Source organism: Lygodium microphyllum, chromosome 15 (genome assembly GCF_053477565.2).
Source record: "Lygodium microphyllum isolate KBCC chromosome 15, Lygodium_microphyllum_v1.1.10, whole genome shotgun sequence".
Lineage (NCBI taxonomy): Eukaryota > Viridiplantae > Streptophyta > Polypodiopsida > Schizaeales > Lygodiaceae > Lygodium > Lygodium microphyllum.
In genome coordinates this window covers 140,000,169-140,021,526 of record NC_141149.1, presented here as the reverse complement: position 1 = coordinate 140,021,526, position 21,358 = coordinate 140,000,169, and the positions used below count along the sequence as shown (strand labels likewise).

The window sequence follows — 21,358 nt, the reverse complement described above, 5'->3', positions numbered from 1 at the left end:
CCCTTAGTAGATATATGCATGAGCCACGCATGTCACATTGGCAAGCTGTTAAGCGTGTCTTTTGAGACTAAACGCTCCACTGAGAGACTTTTAGTGAGTAGATCTGCAAGATTTTGGTCAATAGAGATCTTGACAATCTCTTGACAAGCTCAATGGACTTGTCCTCAACAACCATTCAAATAAAGTGGTAACGCACCTCAATGTGCATCGTCTTTGCATGGAAGACTGGATTTTTTTCCAACTAAATTGCATCTATAGAATCTGAATATAGTATAGGGACCACATTAGTAATGCTAAGGTCTGCCCCACTAGACATCCTAACTAAAGATCCTTCTTATAAGCCTTAGTGGCTGCAACATACTCTGCCTCTGTAATAGATAGGGCCGTGCATTTTTACAACCTGGATCCAACAAACATCACCTCTAGCAAAGATGAACACATAGCCAGAGGTGGATTTCCTACTGTCTGTATGTCTTGCATAATCAGAGTCAATGTGTCTGATATCTCTTGTATCATGGCCACCATAACAAATGCACATAGTTGGTGTGCCCTTCAGGTACCACATGATACCCTTGATGGCATCCCAATTCCTTTTGCCATGTGTACCCATATAACATGCCACAACTCTCACTACAAATGTTGTGTTAGGGAAAGTGGCTATCATGGCATACATCAAACTACCCACTACAAATACATAAGGGATCTTGGCCATCTCGGCCTTCTACTCATCAAACTATGGATAATTGTCCTAACTAACCTTCACATGAGAAGGTAAAGGATAGCCATTAGGCTTAACATCTTGCATATGAAACCACTTGATATCTTAACATCTTAGAGAGATCCCACATAATGCGCATCCCAAGAATGTGAGGCCTATCCCATATCCTTCATCTCAAAGTTCTTCTTGAGATGACCTTTTAAGGCATCCAGCTTATCATGAGCATTCCCAACAAGCAACATATCAACCACATAGAGGATCATCATAAGGTTAACATAATGACCCTTCTTCCTATATAGACAGAGATCCGTATCACTGTGGGAATATACCTATGAATGCATAAAAGCATCAAACTTGTGGTACCATTCCCTAGGTACATGCTTAAGGCCATAAAGGCTCTTCCTCAATTTGCACACTAGGTGATCCCTACCAGGTTTTGCAAATCCTTTATGCTGCTCCATGTAAATCTCATCATGCAATTGTCCATGAAGAAAAGCAGTCTTGATATCCATTTGATAAAGATCCAAGTCAAGTTGAGCAACCAAAGCCAATACTAAACAAGGGTAGTCATCTTCATAATAGAAGAAAAGGCTTCATGAAAGTCCACACCATGCTCGTGCTTAAAACCTTTACCAACCAAGCCGGTCTTGTATGCCATCTTGGGGTATCCAAGGGTACTTTTGAACTTCTACACCCACTTTCATAGCAAAGCAAGCTTTTCACTAGGCAAAGGAACTAAGTCCCACATATGATTTTTTTATAGTAAGTCATACTCTGATTGCATGACCCTCTACCACCTCTACGCATGGCCTCATCATTAGTAAGACGCTCATCAACATCTGTCACCATAACATAATCCATAGAGGGCTTAAACCGTGTAGGATGTCGTCTATCTCTAGTAGACCACCTCAAAATAGGCTATGGGACCTAGACATCATGTGGAGCATCAAGGATCTGGGACATTGGATCATCAACCACTATTGAGCTGGCTAGCTGCTAACTAGTTGTACAATAGGAAGAGGCTCCTCCTAAATATCATCCTATATACCTCAATGATATGCTGAGGCTGCTTATGCATTTTCTCCTCATGGAAAATAGCATCATGGTTGCAAATAATCTTTCAAGCCTACGGATCATGTAGGTAATAGCCCATTTCACATGCACCTCCATAACTAAGAAAGATGCATTTTCTAGACTTAGGATCCAGCTTATTGTGCTTAACTTTGGGAACATGGCAAAAAAACTCACAACTAAAGGCACAAAAATGAGTATATGAGGGTCAAGGGGTGAAAGGTGCTGCAAATGGGTATGCATTTTCATTCCTTTCAAGAACATATGCCCAAGAACATATGAGGGTCAAGGGGTGAAAGATGCTGCAAATGGGTATGCATTTCCATTCCTTTCAAGAACATATGCCCAAGGCAACGATGCCAAAGAGATACATCTGGAACTGCATCCAATGCCAAAACATCATCAATTGACCCAAATACAATCAAGAGGTAGAGAGTATTGGACTTAGCACCACATGCAATGGCAAGATTCCCGTGGGTAATCTTCCATGAGGAATCACCAAAAGTAACTGCATAACCTACATCATCCAAAGTGCCAACAGAGAGATACGACTCTTCTGAGAGCTCGTACATGATGTATATCATGAAGAGTAAATGTGCAACCTAAACCAAATTGTAGCTGAACATCACCAATACCAACTATTTCTAGTGCCAAGTCATTACCCAAATGGACAAATCTTGTGAAACTGCAATGGAGTGAAACCACTCTCTATGAGGGATCACATGAAAGGAAGGCCCTGAACCTATCAGCCAAACACTAAGTATACCCTAACAAAACATCAATCAGTTTCCACTGGAACAAAAGTCGAATGCCAAACGAGAAAACAAAGCTCAAAACATCATGGGGAAGCCGTCCATACATCCAAGTTCATGTAGCATGTGATAGAAGCATAGACCTCAAGGTAACCTCAAGCTCATAGGTGTAAATCAATGTAGTATTAAAACATAACCCATGCAGTAAGTGGCAGTCCCCATGGCATCCAAGGCAATGTATTCCAACCCAAAAAGTTCAAATGTAGCCCAAATATGAAGCTCAAATTTTGCCATAGCATAGCCAAACATGTGGCATCAATGGCATCCAATGTAATCCTCAAATTCCATAAGTGCTTCAATACATAGAGCTGCCCAAGTAAGTGATAGGCTAGAAGAAATGACTAACAGTAGAAATCTCTGCATAACAGCCCAACATGAAGCTCAAAGCATGTCCAAGCCTTGTCATAACATCCAGCATCATAGCCATGTCCACGATAAGCATCAATGAAGCTCATTAGATGAATTAATGGCTGCCCCTATGAGTAACTAGCATGTTGCCCTATTTTCAGTAGTGATATATCTATAAGACTGAGCCAAATGTGGGCTTAGATTAGTTCAAAAGCATGGCAAAACATTAACATGACATCCTATCATCAAGCAAGTGTATATGGGCATCAATGACATCATTATATAAGCTCCAAACACGGAGAAGTGCACTGCCCCTAATAGGTTTCAGCAATACAATTGTTGTATACAACAATGAACTGAAGTACAGGAGCTCAAAGTTAATGCATATAATGCCAAAATCCCAAGACTCAATGCCCAAGAGTACTGGCCAATGCTAAAAGCTTTCACAAGCTGTAAAAGTAATGAGCAAGAGCTACAAGTGATAACCTAGAGGATCAGTTGAATAGCAGGTGCAAATTTCTCAACTTGTGTGCTGACTGAAGGAGGTTGTGACATATGCTAAAGAGTAGGGAGAGGGAGGTCACAAGGGAGTGCCAGTGTGGACTCTAAACAAGCCTTGGGTTGAAGACAAAGAGTTCAAGAAGCCCAAATGTCAACCAAAGCAATTGAAGAATGCACTTATAATGTCCAATTATCAGACGCCAACAACTTGAGTACACACTAAGCCCCTAATGTGCTTTTTAGTCATAGGGATGCTTAATAAGGCTTCAAAGTAGCCTCAAAAATGGCCTAAAGCAATGCCAAACAAGTCAAGGAGTGGGGAGGGTAAACACATATTGTATCGTACTAAAGCCATGGCTACCATGAAACCTCTACTCTAGGTATTCAAATGTGAGCAAGCTCTCAAAGGAAGATGGCTCTAATACTTGCTGAAGGGAGTGAGCCCTGAAGTGGAAGCATGGAGTGAAAGTAAGAGCTATGGTGGAAGGAGCAAGAGAGAGAGAGAGAGAGAGAGAGAGAGAGAGAAGATGTGGAAATTCCAATAGTTAGAATGTGTGACTGACCTTCCCTTTATTCAAATGTTACTGAAAGAATAAATAATAAAGTGACAGTGATGGGTGCCCACCACCTTCAATGTACAAGTGTGCAGGTAACTAATACATGTGTGGATACTATCAATGTAACTAATACACGAGCGGCTAGGTATAGACGCCTTTACCCCCTCTATGTATAAGGTCAACCTTTATCAGCTACAAGCAAATCCTTCTTGAGGATCATGGAAACTTTAATGAGGTTTCAAAGAAATTTTGGTCTATTGTGCATGGTGTAGCTCTTTTGAACCTTTGGTCCCTTAGGAACAACCTTGTCTTTTGAAAATTAAAAGTTCTCTATGACATGCCTATTAGCTTGCATGCCCTATTTAAATTAGATAGCTACCACTTTCTTAATAAGTGCTTTAAAGTTGATAGTAGCCTTAAGCCCAACTCCAAGCTCTTCAAAACTCTTAAGGGTGGATCTTACAATGTGTGGTCTTTTACATATTCAACTACCTTTAATATATTCTATGCATTATTTTTAAAAAAACTAGTGTATCCAACGTAGTGTATGTGGACAACTTTTTTTAAAAAAAGGTTACAACAATAAAGGATTTCAACTCCTGCTATCCCTGACGCTCCAAGGTATCTAAAAAACAAATCTCAACTATCCCTTTCTTTTTTTACTTCGAGATTTGTTTGATTAACACATGGATGCCTAAATTGTCATCATGTTCCTCATTTGACACGCACACTTGATCAAACCATTAAGTTGTTTTACTTAACAATGACTTTAGTGAATAAAATTACCTATCTTTTGTGTTGCTAAATGTATAAAGATCCAAATGAATCCAATCACCATAATTGTTTAGTTTGTTAAGTGCAAAAGTACAAGCATGGAAGCTTCAAGATGGTTCATCTATCCTATTAACAGAGTTGTAAGCTCACCAACACTCAATTCTGCACCACACTTGAAAAGATCTTGGTCGTGGTTATCCATGCACTTACACTTTAGCGTCATGCAATACTTGGATTAGTTATATCAATGGACCACCACTTCTTGCATCTTCTCTAGCACCTTTGAGATATGTGCCTTTATATTTTTTGAAAATATGCACTTACTACTTTCTCTAATAGGGCATTGCCAAAACAAATCCTCATTTTGGTAAGATTCAACACCTAGTTCAAGGCCAAACATTTAGATTGTAGAACCTACACAATCTGGACACTTGTTAGCTAACTACACACACACAAAGCAATGTATTCCATCAACAATGGATTACTTCTAAGAAAAGTAAAATTGATATGCCTATTTAAAAGAAAATTTGCAATTGTCCTAGCATATTTAGTGCGAGATGCTATAGCATGAATCAATAGCCATTCTTGGCCTATTTTGTCTTTGTTAGGCCGGTTACACACAGGCCTGAAGAGAGTTCCAAATCCAAAATAAGCGGGTGTTCAGATAACGTATAAGAAAATGATTGATTATGCATATCTTGCTTGACAGACAAATTTGGGTGGGGGATCCCCCTATCCTAAGGATGAGTGCATGCCCAAGTCAAAAGAGGACAATTCACTTTTCACTTTTCTTAAAAAGAAATCACAAAGCATCTTACAAGTGTTGAACCCTTGACCTATTAGTTCCAAGTCTCAACCTCTTACTAGTGGGCCATCTACACCTTTGGAAGGGATTATTCCTGCCCAATATGTAAAGAAATAGACGAACTGTTTTGAGGCCAAGTAGGGGCTTTTGTCCAGTGTGTCACTGGCCTTAGACAAACCGTGCAAAGCCACAAATTGGCTTCTTTGTCAAGCCTTGCTTCACTCCCTAATTAGGATTCAACATTTGTTTGCTATTATTTCTAGCAATCAATCTCACAAGGGAGACCCGTTTGCTAGATAGTTTGCTTGATAAGAGAGTCCATGACCATAGCTCACTAGTCACTTTTGGAAAATGAACTTCCATGGAAATATTCTTCTTTCTTATGCACAACAATCTCAAGATCAATGAAAACATAATCAATTTTTAAATATGCCTCATGCATATCTTCCATTGCCAATCTAATTGGAAGCATCATCTTCAATGAACCAAATTGCATTTTGCTTATAATACTATTGGGCATATAGGGTTATAAGCTAAGACCACATCGCCCTGGAGCTTGAAGCATGTAATTTGTAGTCTACTTTTCTACACATTATGCAAGAAATGGAGACAATTGTTAGCCAAACAATATTCGAGATCACCAAACAATTAGAATGTACCCAAAAATGTCGATGCATATTGACAAATGTCACATATACACTTCGCAAAAGTATTCTTTAAGCTCAGATCTACCTCTAAGATATCCACATTCAATGATGTGCCATGTGAGTCGTTTGACCAAAAACTTTGAGCAAAGTAAAATGATTGTCCTAATTGAGGAAACCCCATACTTGGAGAATGCATCTCATATCTTTCACTGCAATCCATATTGGTTCTTGGCTACTAGGACCAATGAATTCTATTAATTTATGCATAATTTCTTCCAAAGTTGTGCGCACACAGAGGCATAATTCAGACTCAAAATGACCAGCATTGTACCAGGCTTCAGATATCATAGATCATGCCAATTTCTAGCATCTGCTCATGTGGAATGGTGACAGCAGAGCTACCACTGCGGCAATTGTGCCTTAAGAACTGATATGCATAGTTGACTACAAACTTTTTGATGAAGGATGACTTTCGGCCTGCTCTCACATCCAAGTGACCCAGGAAATATATCACCCCTGCAGCTACAGATTCTTCCAGAAATTTGAGCTCTTCCAGCACAGTACCTGCCTCAACTGCTTTGTTCCAATGCCTCAAGGCTAATCCTCTTCGTCTTCCAGTAGAAGTCACTAGACCGGTTGTTGGGCTACTTAGATTCTCCATGTTTTCTATCCCTGCCTCTGCTGTATCGTTGTTGTTACTGGCAGTAGATATGCAGCTTGTCACAGATTCCCACACTGCCTTTGTTTTTTCCTCGGCAGATATGCTCTCTCCTCTTCCATCAACAGATTCCACAAAATTGGTAGCCAATCCTCCAGTCTCTCTACCTTGTCTTATTTCCTCAAGTCTACCTGATTGTCTTCCACAGCTTATGAAGTTCGCTAGTCCAGCTAACAGGTCTCTCTGGAATGTGTCTGTGTCTTCATGTGCATCCTTGTAACCATATCGGGCTATGCACCGATACATGTGATACTCTGTGGAGCCAATTTTCCAAAAAACAAAGCGCTCCTCCTTCAAAACCGTGTTTACAGGCAAGTATTTCACAGTTACAAGCATCATCACAGAATGCAAAGCAGGGAGGCTTTCCATCATGTGTGAGACAATTCTTGGAATTCCCTGTACTAATTCTGTATACACAAGTCCTACACCAGATACTCTCAAAGATTTGGAGAGTAGTTCAAGGAAGTATTCTGTTGAAATTCTGTTCTTAACTTCATAAAGATACCGTTTGGTATATACATAGTGCCACACACACATTACAAACAACAAAATGGCTGCAAATGCTAATGGCAGATATCCACCCTCTTCAAACTTATAGAGCACTGAGGAAAAATATAGAAGATCAATTGTGCCAAAGACCAGCACAAAGCTAATTATGAGAACGAGGTGAAGTTGCCATACTAATATCATGATTATAGTTATGAGACAAGTAGTCACCACCATCACACCCACTACTGCGATACCTGCACGAAAGCAAAATTTGAAGGATCAGTTTTTATTCAAACATTATTTCCACTGTATTAAAACACCCAGTGCACAATATGTGTTTTAGGACATGGCAATCCATGGTGTTTAAAGTAATGTGTAGCTTCTTCACTTATATTCCTAGTGTAGACATGTAAACAAATTCTTTCCATTCCAACTCACACTCCATTTGATTAGAACACCTAGAAGATATTGACTTTGAAGATATAGCGATTCCATGGTGTTGTAAGTGATGTATAGCTAACGTAATAAATCAAAGTAAAGCATTGCATGGAAGCAAATTTGAAGGCATCAACTTTGTTCCAACCTTTTTCCATCTTATTAAGATATTATGAGTTTAAGATATGGCAATTTCATGGAGTGTTTGTGCAGCTTCTTCACTTACATTCTCGAACAATGTAAGCTATTAACATATAAAATAGGCCAATGAGAAAATATTTGCATAAGCTGATGCCTTCATTCTTCATATGTCTGAAATTAGAACTATCAAGGCCATCAATACATGGAAAATTGGTGCAAAAAATCATAGGTTTTTCTGTATGCAAGAAAGAAGGTCAAATATAGAGTACTCATAACTTCTCAAAAGTAAAGCAAGATAAGTCTATAGCCATGATCTCTATTCTTTGAATTATTAGAAATATATACCTAGTTATCCAACAATAATAAAAAGGATTGCGAGAAAATTAATTAATTAATGTTGATTCTAGGCTAATGAGTGCTTAGGATCACTTGGGTGATAAATTGGCCTAGCCAAATTAATTGTTGGTCAATCATATTATTTTTCGAAGCCATAAATAATTACTAAATTAATTTTCAAAATTGATATTTTGAAAATTAATTTAATAAAGTGGGATAGTGCTGGAAATTATTTTGGAAGGCTGCCACTTGGCTTGCCCATGTAAGTGGGAAAAATCCTCTAGCCTATTCTCATCCTTCCTCAGCAATTTCTAGCAAAATCAACCATTGAAGGTGGAGATTTTGACTAATCTCCAGTACAAACCCTAATTTACAGCAGAAATTAGGATTTGACAGCCACCTCCAAAAACGGGCTAAAATTTTTGTAGGCCTAGAGACTTGAATTTCAATCATTAAAATTGGGACAATTTCAAGAGATTCAAGTGGCCATTCAGACAACAAACATTTAAGGCTGATTTGTCACCCAAGGAGTACAATTGAAGGTCAATCCCTAAGCAAACCAAGGGGAAAATTGATTGGAAGGCTTGCTGCTCATTCACGGCAGCAAGAGATAATTGGAGAGAGCAAAGGAGATTCATAGAATCTCATTGTATTCCATCCATATTGCAATTCAAGATAAAGAAATGTTACAAGGGCCGCCAATTTTGGAGCCAATAAGCTATCCATTGTCCAAGATTAAGTGGTAACATTTAAATTTTTTGTTTATGTCAATTTTATGCTTATGAAAGCATCCTTTTTGAGTTCTTGCTTTTCCTAACCTTACACGACTTGCTTTTGTGCAAATAAATCAAACACACACTATTCTAATAGCTCTACAAAAATAATATTTTGTCTTCTCTAATAAATACATCAAAATAAATCTATTGTGCATGAGCACATGCAAAGTCGTTACACTAATAGGTACGTACAAAATATAATGTTTTCGATAATAATTTTTCTCACTTTGAAGCATATAAATTACATGCTATGAAGTGCATAAATTCCACCATTAAAATACACACTCCAAAATAATAATTCCATCTGTCACGATCTAATTATTTGCTTAGCACAACCCAAAATACATTAGTATCCTTCTATCTGTCTACCAAGCATAATGCGACTAGTACCGTATGCACGTGTTCGCACGATAACTCATGGGTTATGCGACAAACAGACAAAATCCATTATAATAAATGTCATGAGAACATGTATTTTTGCAACCTCACTTAACATGTGGATTAATTTTTAATCACATGGTTAAGTAAATGTTGCACATGTGAGGTGTAACTGGGGTTAGAGTAAATTTACAACCTGAGACCCGAGGACATCACGGGATATCAAAGGCAAAAGTTGCTACAAATTATTATGCACAGGTACTTGGGGCCAGTTGTTGGCTTGGATCATTTATTTCGCCATAAGTGTCAATTTTGGCAACACTAAAAAAGTAGCATTTAATAGTACCTAACACCAATCTGATGATCAAAAATAGCAAAGAGACACTAAAGAATGGAAGTTGCCTAGTCAATTTAATTATTGGCTAGTCATATTATTTTTCTGGGCATTGAAATAATTATTAGATTAATTTTCAGTATTTAAAGATTAAAAATTAATATTTAATTATGGATAATGCTAGAAGAACTATTTGGAAAGGTTGCCACTTGTCAAAAATGCCCATGCAAGTCTGAAAAACGTCTTTAAAGACTAGAGAGATACCTTTTTGTGCATTCAACCTTACAAGAGAGAGAGAGGAGATAATGTTGGTTTGATCTACAGCCACTGAAGGACCTTCTGAGGTAGCCATGGGCAGGAGAAGACCAATCTACGACAAGCGAAAGCATCTACAAGCTATTGAGACAGGGCAACAATAGTTCTTCGCAAAGGAAGTCTAAATTTTCTCTCTCCTCAACATTCTCTCATCTCCCAACCTTTCTACAACCTTGCTCCGAAGATTACAACATTGAGATCACCAAAGGCTAAGAAGTTTCAGATTTCTCTGTTGTTAATCCTAATCTACAGCAAAAATTAGGGTAGCAACCTCAAGAACTACACCAAAAATTGGAAGCTTGAAGACTTGGATTCAACAAGGCCGAAGCTGTTTTCAATCGAATTCAAGTGAATGGACCAGCAAATCAATGAATTTGGGGCATTTTCCATCTCCATCAAAGCGAATGAAGGCCAATTGACTGCCTGAATCAAGGGGCAAATCAGATTGAAGACTTGTTGATCATTTTGGACAAGAAGGGGAGTTGGAATACCGAAATGGATTGGGAAAATCCCATTGTACATCAACTTCTTCTTCAATTAAGTTAAAGAAATATCAAAAGGAGCATTAGTTTTGGGACCAGCATGGTATCTATTGTCCAAGATTATGAGTTAATTTGCATTTCTCGGTTTTGTAATAAATGTTGATGTTGTAACTAAGTTGTAATCAAGGAATTACCACCCATCCAGGGAAAAAATGCTGATTTCAATAAAAATCAATAAATATAATTCATAACATTTCTTCGGTAGGATAATCAATACCATAGATATTTAGTCAAGTACAGAAATTAATTTGTAGAAGAATTACAATGGATTTAGAAATTAGCGCTAACTCCATAATATGATAATCTAATTAATGCCCACCACTCACAACCGCTTTAAATATCCATGGACACAAATTTGCCGTATTAGGCATTGTTTCATGTAAAATCCATAGAATTTTGTAGTGCAGATTTATCGCATGAAGCAACACTAGTATACGGTGCAAATTTGCTACAAGAGTCAACACTTGTATGTGTCAGAGTGAAGCAATGCGGAAGCGAATGACCGTGACAAAGAGTGAACAAAGAGAGAGGAGAGAGAGAAAGAGATAGTGAAATGCAGAAAATCTGCAATGAAGAATGTTGTATAAGGATGCAGAGTTATACACGGGTGCAGATAAAATATCTGCGTATGTCTCCACCTTGAGGACCTCGATCTCCGTCAGCCCCAAGTGCAATCTCCATCACGAGTAGACTGAAATCTATTAGATACAAGTGTCCAAGACTGCTGGAAAATCAGCCTTATAAAGACTAAAAATAATGCCTCAAAATAACCCAAAATAATCAGATCCGACTGCTGCCACGTAGCAGATTGCCACGTGGCACTGCTGACATGGCACAGGAGATGACTAATGACTCGGGAATCCGTCCTCATCGGTCCACAAAGATCGGTGTGCTAAAGACTGCCTCGAAAGCCTGCTGGGAACAACATCACGAGTCTGTTTCCCACGGATGCAAGATACACAAGGCTGCTAACTCACCACAATATCTAGCAAACCTCGAACAAACTAGTCCTTAGACACCTTCCGAAGGTATTCATGATTGAGGTGACCAAACCGAGCATGCCAAAGCTCGGACTGTGTTTTAGAGGTAAGAAGAAGAGAAGTCAAGGCAGAAGAATACCGCAACTTGTAGACTCCATTCTCCTCATAACGTGAAGAAAGAACTGCTCTTGATCCTCAATTAAGAATCCACATCAAACTCGACCAAAAGGCCGAGGGCACAAATCTTGTGCACCGAGAGAAGATGATACCCCAAAGCCGGCACATAAAGTACTTCAGATGCATAGGCACCACCACGAGATTTATCTTCCTTCTTCTTATTTTGGTCCTTCCCCTTCTTCTAAGAGAATTGACCAATCAAAGCTTCAAATTTCGAAGCATTAATTCCTTTCAGTTGCTCCTCTTGGTCCAAGACCATAGAAACCAACTCTTCCCACCAAAGAGTCTCAGACCGCCCTGAAGCAATCAAGGCAGAAAAAAAACCACTGAAGCGAGGCGATAACTGTGAAAGAAGAGTTATCACCATATCTTTGAAGTGATCACCTTCCCTGCGTTTTGAACCTACATCTGAAGCTACCTTAGCTTGTTGATATGCTCCTGCATGGATGATGACTTGTTGGCACTCATAGTCCTCATTTGCACTTCCAAAGACACACGCTTCATGATGGTCATCCGATTACACATTTGATCAAACTCCAGTCATATCTTCCTAGCCATTGTCAAATGCTCTATATGAGAGATAACAACTGTAGTACATGAGAAACAAAAACGAGCGAATGCGTGCATTGAGTTTATCCCAATGTGCCTGAGCCTTTGCCAACTCTGCTTTCTCACTGAAAGAGAGTCTGGACTCGTCTCACGAAGAAGGACAGTTGATAGCTTCCGTAACAAGCTCCACCAAATCATAGGACTCCAATATGGCAAGCATCATGACCCGCCAGATGCGATAGTTCTCACCATCAAGCTTTTGATCTGAAGGAAGAGCCGGTAGGACGGCGGGCACCTTCCGGTCCATGATCGCCTGAAACTCTGTCTCGGCCTTAGAAGACATCTTCACCTACAATGCCTGCACAAAACACAAAAAGTAACCTCCTCTGACTATGAAAATACAACTTGCTAGGGCTGAGGTTCGCTCGTCCTATTCCTTCTTCACCCGCTGAAGGCAATGAAAATGTAAAATGTGCACTTGAAGGCAAAAAATGCAACCTTCTTCCTTCTCTAACAGCAACAACTTCAACAAATCTTCTCTTTTCTCGTACGCCCACTCTTGCCTCAGCCTTATTCTGATGCACAGCCCACTTGCTCGCACTTGAATGCTGAAAATGCAGCCTTGTGTCGCACTGAAAACCCCTCTTCAGATAGGTCCGTTCCTTCAATGCTCTAATACCATGTCAGAGTGAAGCAATGCAGAAGCAAATGACCATGACAAAGAGTGAACAAGGAGAGAAGAGAGAGAGAGAGAGAGAGAGAGAGAGAGAGAGAGAAAGAGACGGTGAAACGCAGAAAATCTACAGTGAAGAATGTTGTATAAGGATGCAGAATTATACACGAATGCAGAGAAAATATCTATGTATGTCTCCACCTTGAGGACCTCAATCTCCGCCAGCTCCGAATGCAATCTCCATCACTAGCAAGCTGAAATCTGTCAGATACAAGTGTCCAAGACTGCTGGAAACTCAGCCTTATAAGGCTGAAAAGAATGCCTCAAAAAAAACCCGAAATAATCAGGTCGACTGCATTGCACTGCACTGCACTCGAACAGTCGAACAATCTGACTAGTGCCACATGGCACTGCTGACGTGGCACAGGAGATGACTAATGACTCTCAACAGTATGTGGTTGGCTAACCTTGCATATTTTTCTTTGAGTTATCAACTCGGAACAATTGCTTTTTAATCTCCAGGAAATGCTATGGAATTATATTTACTTTTCAGATGATTTTAATTATTATGGATTTTATCTATTTGCTGCATAATCTATGACTTATCATGTGAATACGTACATACAGTACTGGTCGTGTTATGCTTGGTAAATAGATGGAAGGATACTAATGTGTTTTATATTGTGGTGAGCAGATAATTAGACGGAATTCAATGGAATTATTATTTTGAAGTGCGTACTTTAATACGTGAAATTTATGCACTTCATAGTGTGTAAAAATATTATCAAAAACATTATATTTTATATGTGCCTATTAACGCAAAGACTTTGCATGCACATATGCTCAATAGATTTATTATGATGTATTTATTAGAGGTTATAAAATACAAGATATGTTTGATTTATTTACACAAAAGCAAGTCATGCAAGGTGAGGAAATGCAGTAACTCAACACAATGCTTTCAATGTGTTTTGAACACAAGAGCTTAATTCAATATTATAACTACATGCATGGGTGAGATCCTCACCCATGCATAGGGAGATATTGTACCCATTCTTGTGTCGTACAAATTTTGGAGCCTTCTTCTCTTATGCTATTTGTTCTCTTCTTATTTTTCTCTCAATTATTGGCAATTATATGATGAAGGCTAGCAATATGTCTAAAAGGCACGATAATACACAATTTTCTTTGATAATATAAAATTTCATTCACATAAGAGTAATTATCAAAAAGAGTAGTATTAATATTCTTGAATCGTTGCCAAATAAAAGAGAAAATTGAATTTTAAACATATGTAAGAATCATAGCATCAAAGATTTGAATTTCAACAATAGAAATATGATTTAAATACACACTGTTGATTTTATCAAATCCAAGTAGATAATGTGATGCAATACTTTCGTGTGGCCTACAACTTAATGTATCTCCAACAACATTAACATGACTTGGCTAATATTGGATCATAGGGTGAAAATTTTGAATGAAAGCCTATTTAATGTGTTGGTCAGAAATTAAGGATTGGTTCAGTAAATGTCTTATGGTTTGTTGATCAGTTTTTATAAGAACTTCAAAACCATTGAATAATGTTTCCAAATATCCAAAGCATTAACTAAAGCTAATAATTCTTTATCATATATATTGTAGTTTTGTTCAAAGGGTTTCTACAATAGCTACATGCAAAGAGTATTTTTATTGATCTGCTCTATGAAGCATAACATAGCAAAGTTTGTGTTTGAGTGCATTGTGTGCCAACAAATTAAACATCGCCATGAGAAAACGTATGGTTTGCTTATGCCTTTATCAATTCCTAAAGGCCCATGGGAGCAAATTTCTATGGATTTCATCACTAGTCTTCCTACTACACCCTCTCATCATGATATAATCTAGTCCATTGTTGATAGATTTTGTAAACAGGCCTATTTGATTCCCTACAAATAGACTCTCTGCTTCACAAGCTGCTAAGTTGTTTATTAGTACCATATGTCCTCATCATGGGTTTCCTAAGGTTATTTTGTCTAATGTGATGGCCAATTTTGTAATCATTTTTGGGTAGCTCTATTTAAAAATTTATGTTTTAAGATGGATTTTATGTTAGATTTTCATCCTGAGAGTAATGGTCAAACTAAAGCAACCAATAGTATGATTCTTGACCTCCTTAGATCGTATACAATTCACCACCCTAGTAATTGGGACCAACATCTACCTCTATTCTTCAATTTGCCTACAACAATACCCCACATTCTGCAATTGGTAGAGTTCCTTTCGAAGTGGTTTATGGGAAAAAATTGTCTATCCCTATGATGATCATTGCTAGCTATATTCTAGCTACCGACTCTTTGGATATTGACCATAGAAAAATTTTAGACGAAGCTATCGATAAGATTAAGCAAGCCCAATTAAGGTGCACAACCCAAGCTAACAAAAGACACAAGGCTATTGACTTTCAAGAAAATGATTTAGTCTGGCTAAGAATTGAAAAGAGGAGACTTCCATCTATTGAAAAGAATCCAAAAACTAAATTAGTACCAAGATATTATGGCCCGCATCTCCCCCGTACATGTATTTATAATATTCAATTAAGCTTATGTGCTCAAAATACATCGAGAGCATCCTTTTTGAGTTTTTTCTTTTCCTCACCTCGCATGACCTGCTTTTGTGCAAATAAATCAAACACACTCTATTCTAATAGCTCTACAAATATAATATTTTGTCTTCTCTAATAAATACATCAAAATCAACCTATTGCACATGAGCACACGCAATGTCATTGCACTAATACACACACGCTACGTTTCAGCATTTGCTAGGCTGCCCTGCTGATGACCACCCTCTCGAGTTTGCAATTGTTGCTGGTGATATTCTTCCTCAACTTCAATGGCCCTTGCAGACTACGTTTTACTCTACAGCTAGCTGTCCTTTCCTTTACAATTCAGCATTACCTTCAATATCCTACTACCCACAGGATTGGTTTTCACTCCCTTCATAGTGAAGGTTCCCTATAGATATTGCCACTTGATCAGCTAGGACAGTGCAGTCATCTTCGAGCTTTTGCTCCATTGTATCATCTTGATTCACTCAACATGATTCAATGATTCATCATTCATCATCTTCTTCACTCTTCTTCTTCTGAGTTTTTGAGTTTTTCTTCTCTTAGGGTTTGTCGTACACTATGTTTCTCCCTGCAAACCCTACTGTCTCTCTCTAATATGGTATAAGAGCATACTGTTTCGTCACTTTTCTTGACAAAGGGAAGGTGGTAACTAAGGGTAGTATTGTGAGACACTCGGGCTATCCCTTGAGGGTGAACGTCTTATCTAAGAAATTTCTTGATTGAATCTCCACATGCATTGTGATAAATTTGTCGATTGGAAATCACAGGAATGGCCTTTTCATGTGCGCCTTTAGGTTTCTCAGATAATTATGTTGCCCATGATTTCATATTACTTACTATTGCTGCCTTGGTCGAAGACCAATTTGTGGAAAGTTGCACAATCTATTAATTTCATGCTTCGAAAGAAGTACTATATGCATTGGCATTTCTTGGATTTATTGGAATCGTATTTGTACACCTAAAAGAATGGGGACCAAGCAATATTAGATGTGGAGACTCACATGTTAGCACTTCAATAGTCTTTGTTTGAAGTTGTGTGTGTTGGTGAGTAGCCTTGGGTTTCTAAGCATTCTTTCTCAAAGGCATGAGTAGTTTGTATGGAGATACCAAAATTCAGGCCTCATGGTCACATGTTATTAACATTGATCAGCCTATCATCCTGAGTCCTCAATTCCTCCATGTTATCGACTCACTTAGTCCATTCTAGGAAGGTAGTGCTTGAGAAGTCTTCCTAGAATTCAAGTGTGGATTGTTTCCAAGTCAATCCTCTCCAAGCTCAATTGCTGGTTATTTCTAAGATTGTTTCGTGGGAATGGAAACAACAAGCAAGACCACGGTTGAACGTAATGGCAATGGCTGGGCTCATTTCTATTGTTGATATGCTTTTGCCTGCGTGGCAAACCTTGATGTCATTCTAATTAGTCTGCAGGATTTTTCATGGCCCTAGAGGATACTATAACTTATGAGCAACCATTTCAGTATTCTTGTATGCTTGGCAGCCCTTTCCCCACTTACACCTAGATCACCCCTAGAGAATCAAAGGGCAGCTAATGTTGGAGCATGCATCAATCAACCAGATATATCATTTGCTTATTAAGGATTAGGATTGATTGGCACATAAGATCAATTCCATTTGGGATCTAAACAAAGGCAAAGCTTGGTGGAAATCCATGGTGATAGTAAGCTAGCTTAATGGAGAATGCTGGTAGGTGGTCTTCCTCTTTCTTTGGCACCATCAAGTCACAATATTTCCAATGGTTCTCGCTTCTTTCGTACTATAAGCAAGGAGACCTGTCATAATTGATTTCTCTCTTGCCCAGTAGCAAGAAAGATAGTCTCTTTTGTCCAAGGTTTCGTGTCTTGTAGTCAGAGCTACCATGCATACATGGGATTGGGTTTTTGGAAAACCCAAATTGATAGATTCTGAGCAGCCACATCTGAAGATTGTTTTCCACATTTAGTATTTCTAGGGATGCTGGCGTAAAGTGGACTATCCAGAATGTGTTTATTTTTAATTCTCATTCCAGACTATGTAGTCATATTGCCCAACTAGGAGGTCTTCTTCACTGGCAGTTTAGCATCATACAGGTGGTGGCTAGATTCTAGCTAGGCACAATTGTTTGGTGCAATTTCAAAGAGGATGAGATCATCAAAGAGGGCAAAGAATGTGGGGTACTTAGGAGAGGCTCTTCTCTACTCTTGATCATATATTTACCCAAAGGCCATCATTAAAGATGGCTGCTTTTGTGGACCTGAGGAAGGCTTTTGATACTGTTTCACAATCTCACTTGTTTGAGAGATCATTGTCATTGGGCCCACTAGAACAGCTGCTTTGGGGTTACATTTTTGAGTTAGTGAGAAGGAGAGTCCATTAACCAGCTGCTGCCCTTATTTGGCCCTGCATTGGTGAGATCAATAATTTAATAGATAGGAGCGTTTTGTGATGAGAAGGGACCGGTGAATTTGCGCAAAGGTAAAGGGATGGCTTCTTGCACAATAGTGTTGTCCCTTTTTTCTTCAGATGGCGAACTGGATCTTATGCTTAAATTGACATCACTTTTTCAAGGCCCATTTTCACCGTGAGTTTTTAGACTTGGTGGGACCCAAAACAGAGAAATCCATTTCAGGACATGGGTCCAAACATCCCCTCTCCTAGTATATGACCAGCCTTGGCAGGAGGATTTAGATGACTAAGATCACACTGATTCGAGCTGCTGCATACAATTGTTACAACCAGTAACACTCTGCTTTTAATAGCAGACATTTGGAGGTTGGAGCACTTTAGGCTGAGGAAGATCACACTCTTTGTTTGGCTTCGAGCTCATAAGAGTGTGGCAGAAGGACCTTGGTTTTGGCAAAGTTCCAATAGCATGCGCAAGATGTGGGGCAACTGAAGAGACTCTAGAATTGCTGCATTTGGGACTGCCTACAAGACATCTGGAGGGGATCTCAGTATGCTTGTCTTTCAAGGAACTTTGAGGGATATGGTAGTCACTTGGAGAGCATGGCTTCTACTATACACAAAGGACCAACTTGTGGTTATAAGGATTTCCAAAGGAAGCATTTCTTTTCATATGTCATGCCACTAAATGAGGGTCATCCACACTCCAAATTCCAACCAAGTGAAGTGGGCTGCAGGACACTGCCACAGATGGGCCACAAATGGGAGCTCATATATAGCAGTTACATTGTACATTTGTACTCTTGGAGGTAGATGGAGAGACTACACGGAGAAGTACACCATTCCCCAGATAATTTGACACTACCAGCCGCCAGACTAGCTCTTTTGTCAGGTGTTGTACTAGGCATTCTCCCTTCCGAGGGACCAGCCAGTTAGATGTCTATTGTCTATGCTTTTAAGCTTTCATGTATTTGGGTCTGTCCTGTCTTTCTACCTTTATGATGATTATTGCTGAAGAAACTTAATATGCTTTTATGTCCCAGAAAGAGGAAAGAAGGGGAAAGGTGGTGAAGCTCCAGTTATTACTTTCCAATTTGTTGGTCTAAAAATCAGATGAGAAACAGTAACAGACTAGGGACATAGAAACCTAATCACACATTTATGAGAAATTTAGGGTTTTGGATATCTACCGTAGGCATTTCCGAGTTTAGTAGGACTTTGAAAGTATGCTGTTACAGAGATGCAACAGATCATTAAAACCCAGTTCATTTCTGGTATATAAACTTGCCCTGCAGCTTCTGTAGATGTATGCAGAACTTTTACCCGTGGAAAGCTGCCAAATGAACATGCCTGCTTCACAATAGTAAACGTGGCTGAAATCATGGCCTGACTAGCAACAATTGCTGCGCACAGAGCCACAACAAACATGGGCCAGTAAAGTGGTGCTGTCAAGGACAAAAATGACAATACTGGTAAGTATTTAGTGAACAAGCATGATTGTAAATGGAGCATAAGGAAGCAGAAAACTGTTTGAATGGCATTACCTGGAACAGATTTGTAAAAGGCCTGGTCAACATCATTTGTATGATGAATAAGATAAGCTGCTTGGCCAGCATAAGCTAGCAATAAACAAGGATAGACCAACAAGGTGAATGCAATCTGCAGCAATACAACTCATCAGCTTACTAATAAACACAAGTACATTAAAGACATTACCTATTCTAGGTCACACAGATGAGTACCTGTATGGAAGCCACAGAAAAATGGCCTACATCTGCAAACATCGCTTCAGTCCCTGTAATCAATTACCAGTTTTTGGCTAAAAATGCTTTTTACAATCAGAGGAAAATCTTCTGGAAATAAAAGGCATGGTCAAAAGGTATCTTGACCATATAGACTACCTGTGATTGATAGGACAATGCCTCCCAATGAAACCCATCCTTCCCTTTTGTTCCTTTCAAAATAAACATAGATGTATTTGGGATTCCAAGCATGGAAAATTTGAGCATCATGCTTTAGAATGTTGTAGAGACCAATACTTGCAATTAAGCCAAACCACAAAAGCACAGCAGGTGCAAACATAAACCCAATTTTTGCGGCTCCAACCCTCTGTATCATGAATATTATCACCAAAATAGCGACTGAAATCATCACTACATGTTCTGCAAGATAATTCAACTTTTACTAAAAGAAGAAAGTTTTCCACCCCGGTGAAATTCCCTTGCATTTTCAACCTTCAAATAACAACATCCACTTCTGACATAAGAGTACACAGACTGACCATTTTTTTCATTACCTTTTCCCAAATTAGGTGTAGCTTCCTGGATTCCATTCACAGCTGATAATACTGCAAGAGCAATGTAATACTCATTAGATAAACATATTCTGAATTGTCTAACCCACTTCCATAACAAAACATCACTCTCACTGCCAGCACAACACTAGAGTTTTGGCTCCAAGTGCACAGAAGAAGACAAGTAGTCACCTGATATAGATGGTGTCAATATACCATCTCCAATCACCATGGAGGTTCCCAATATTGTTAAAAGCAGTAATCCAGTTTTTGCAATATAACTTCTCTCCATGGCATCTTTGAGTTTCATTGCTCTATTCAGTTTTCTACTGGGTGTCAGAAGATTGTACATTGACACAGTTTGGTCTTCCATTTGCTGATTTGGAATAAGGCTAAGGTTTGCATGACGACAAATTAGTGAGTATAAAGCAAATGTACCACCTGCCAAAATGCATAAAAGTTTATTGGGTGCACAGCACATAGTATACCAGAATTGCATAAATGCACTCATTAAGGCTAAATCATACCTTCTCCATTGTCATTTGCATACAACACAATGGATATGTATTTTAAGAGAGGAATAAGGGTCAAAGTGTAGAAAATTAATGACAGAGCTCCAAGCACATCATCCCGCTCCTTAATTCCCTCTGGAAATGTACTGTTGAAGACATAGAGAGGAGAAGTGCCTATATCTCCATAAACGACACCAATGCTTTGATATGCTAGCAGGAGTATGAGTGCTCTGGTCAAAACCTATGCACAACACTTGTAAAAAGAAGAACCTCAAACCAAAACCAAATAATCTACTTAGTTTTCAAACTAGTTAGCTTTTGACAGAGAGATTCAACAGACTGACATTATAAAAGCATGTAACACTTGTGAGAAGCAGCAACTCAGATTTTGACAAAGAGATTTTAACAGACTGACATTATAAAACCTACATGTAACACTTGTGAGAAGCAGCAACTCAAACCAAA

General features: G+C 38.8%; 1 protein-coding gene across 6 annotated transcripts in view; it reads right to left on the bottom strand.

The window, feature by feature from the left end:
• Positions 1 to 6,209: 6,209 nt before the first annotated feature.
• Positions 6,210 to 21,358, bottom strand: part of LOC148025137 (potassium transporter 19-like) — a 35,052-nt gene continuing 19,903 nt past the window's right edge. The window contains exons 3-11 of one of the 6 annotated variants that reach the window (XM_087694866.1): positions 20,909 to 21,134; positions 20,574 to 20,822; positions 20,385 to 20,435; positions 19,990 to 20,250; positions 19,831 to 19,883; positions 19,633 to 19,747; positions 19,412 to 19,533; positions 19,279 to 19,317; positions 7,547 to 7,694 (exon numbers count right to left, since the gene is read on the bottom strand). In XM_087694866.1, the coding sequence (XP_087550992.1) occupies positions 7,683 to 7,694; positions 19,279 to 19,317; positions 19,412 to 19,533; positions 19,633 to 19,747; positions 19,831 to 19,883; positions 19,990 to 20,250; positions 20,385 to 20,435; positions 20,574 to 20,822; positions 20,909 to 21,134 (1,128 nt within the window). In that variant the 3' untranslated portion in view covers positions 7,547 to 7,682. Of the gene's footprint in view, positions 7,695 to 19,278; positions 19,534 to 19,632; positions 19,748 to 19,830; positions 19,884 to 19,989; positions 20,251 to 20,384; positions 20,436 to 20,573; positions 20,823 to 20,908; positions 21,147 to 21,358 lie in introns of all 6 variants that reach the window. The other 5 variants (XM_087694861.1, XM_087694862.1, XM_087694865.1 and 2 more) reach the window with 5 other exon arrangements.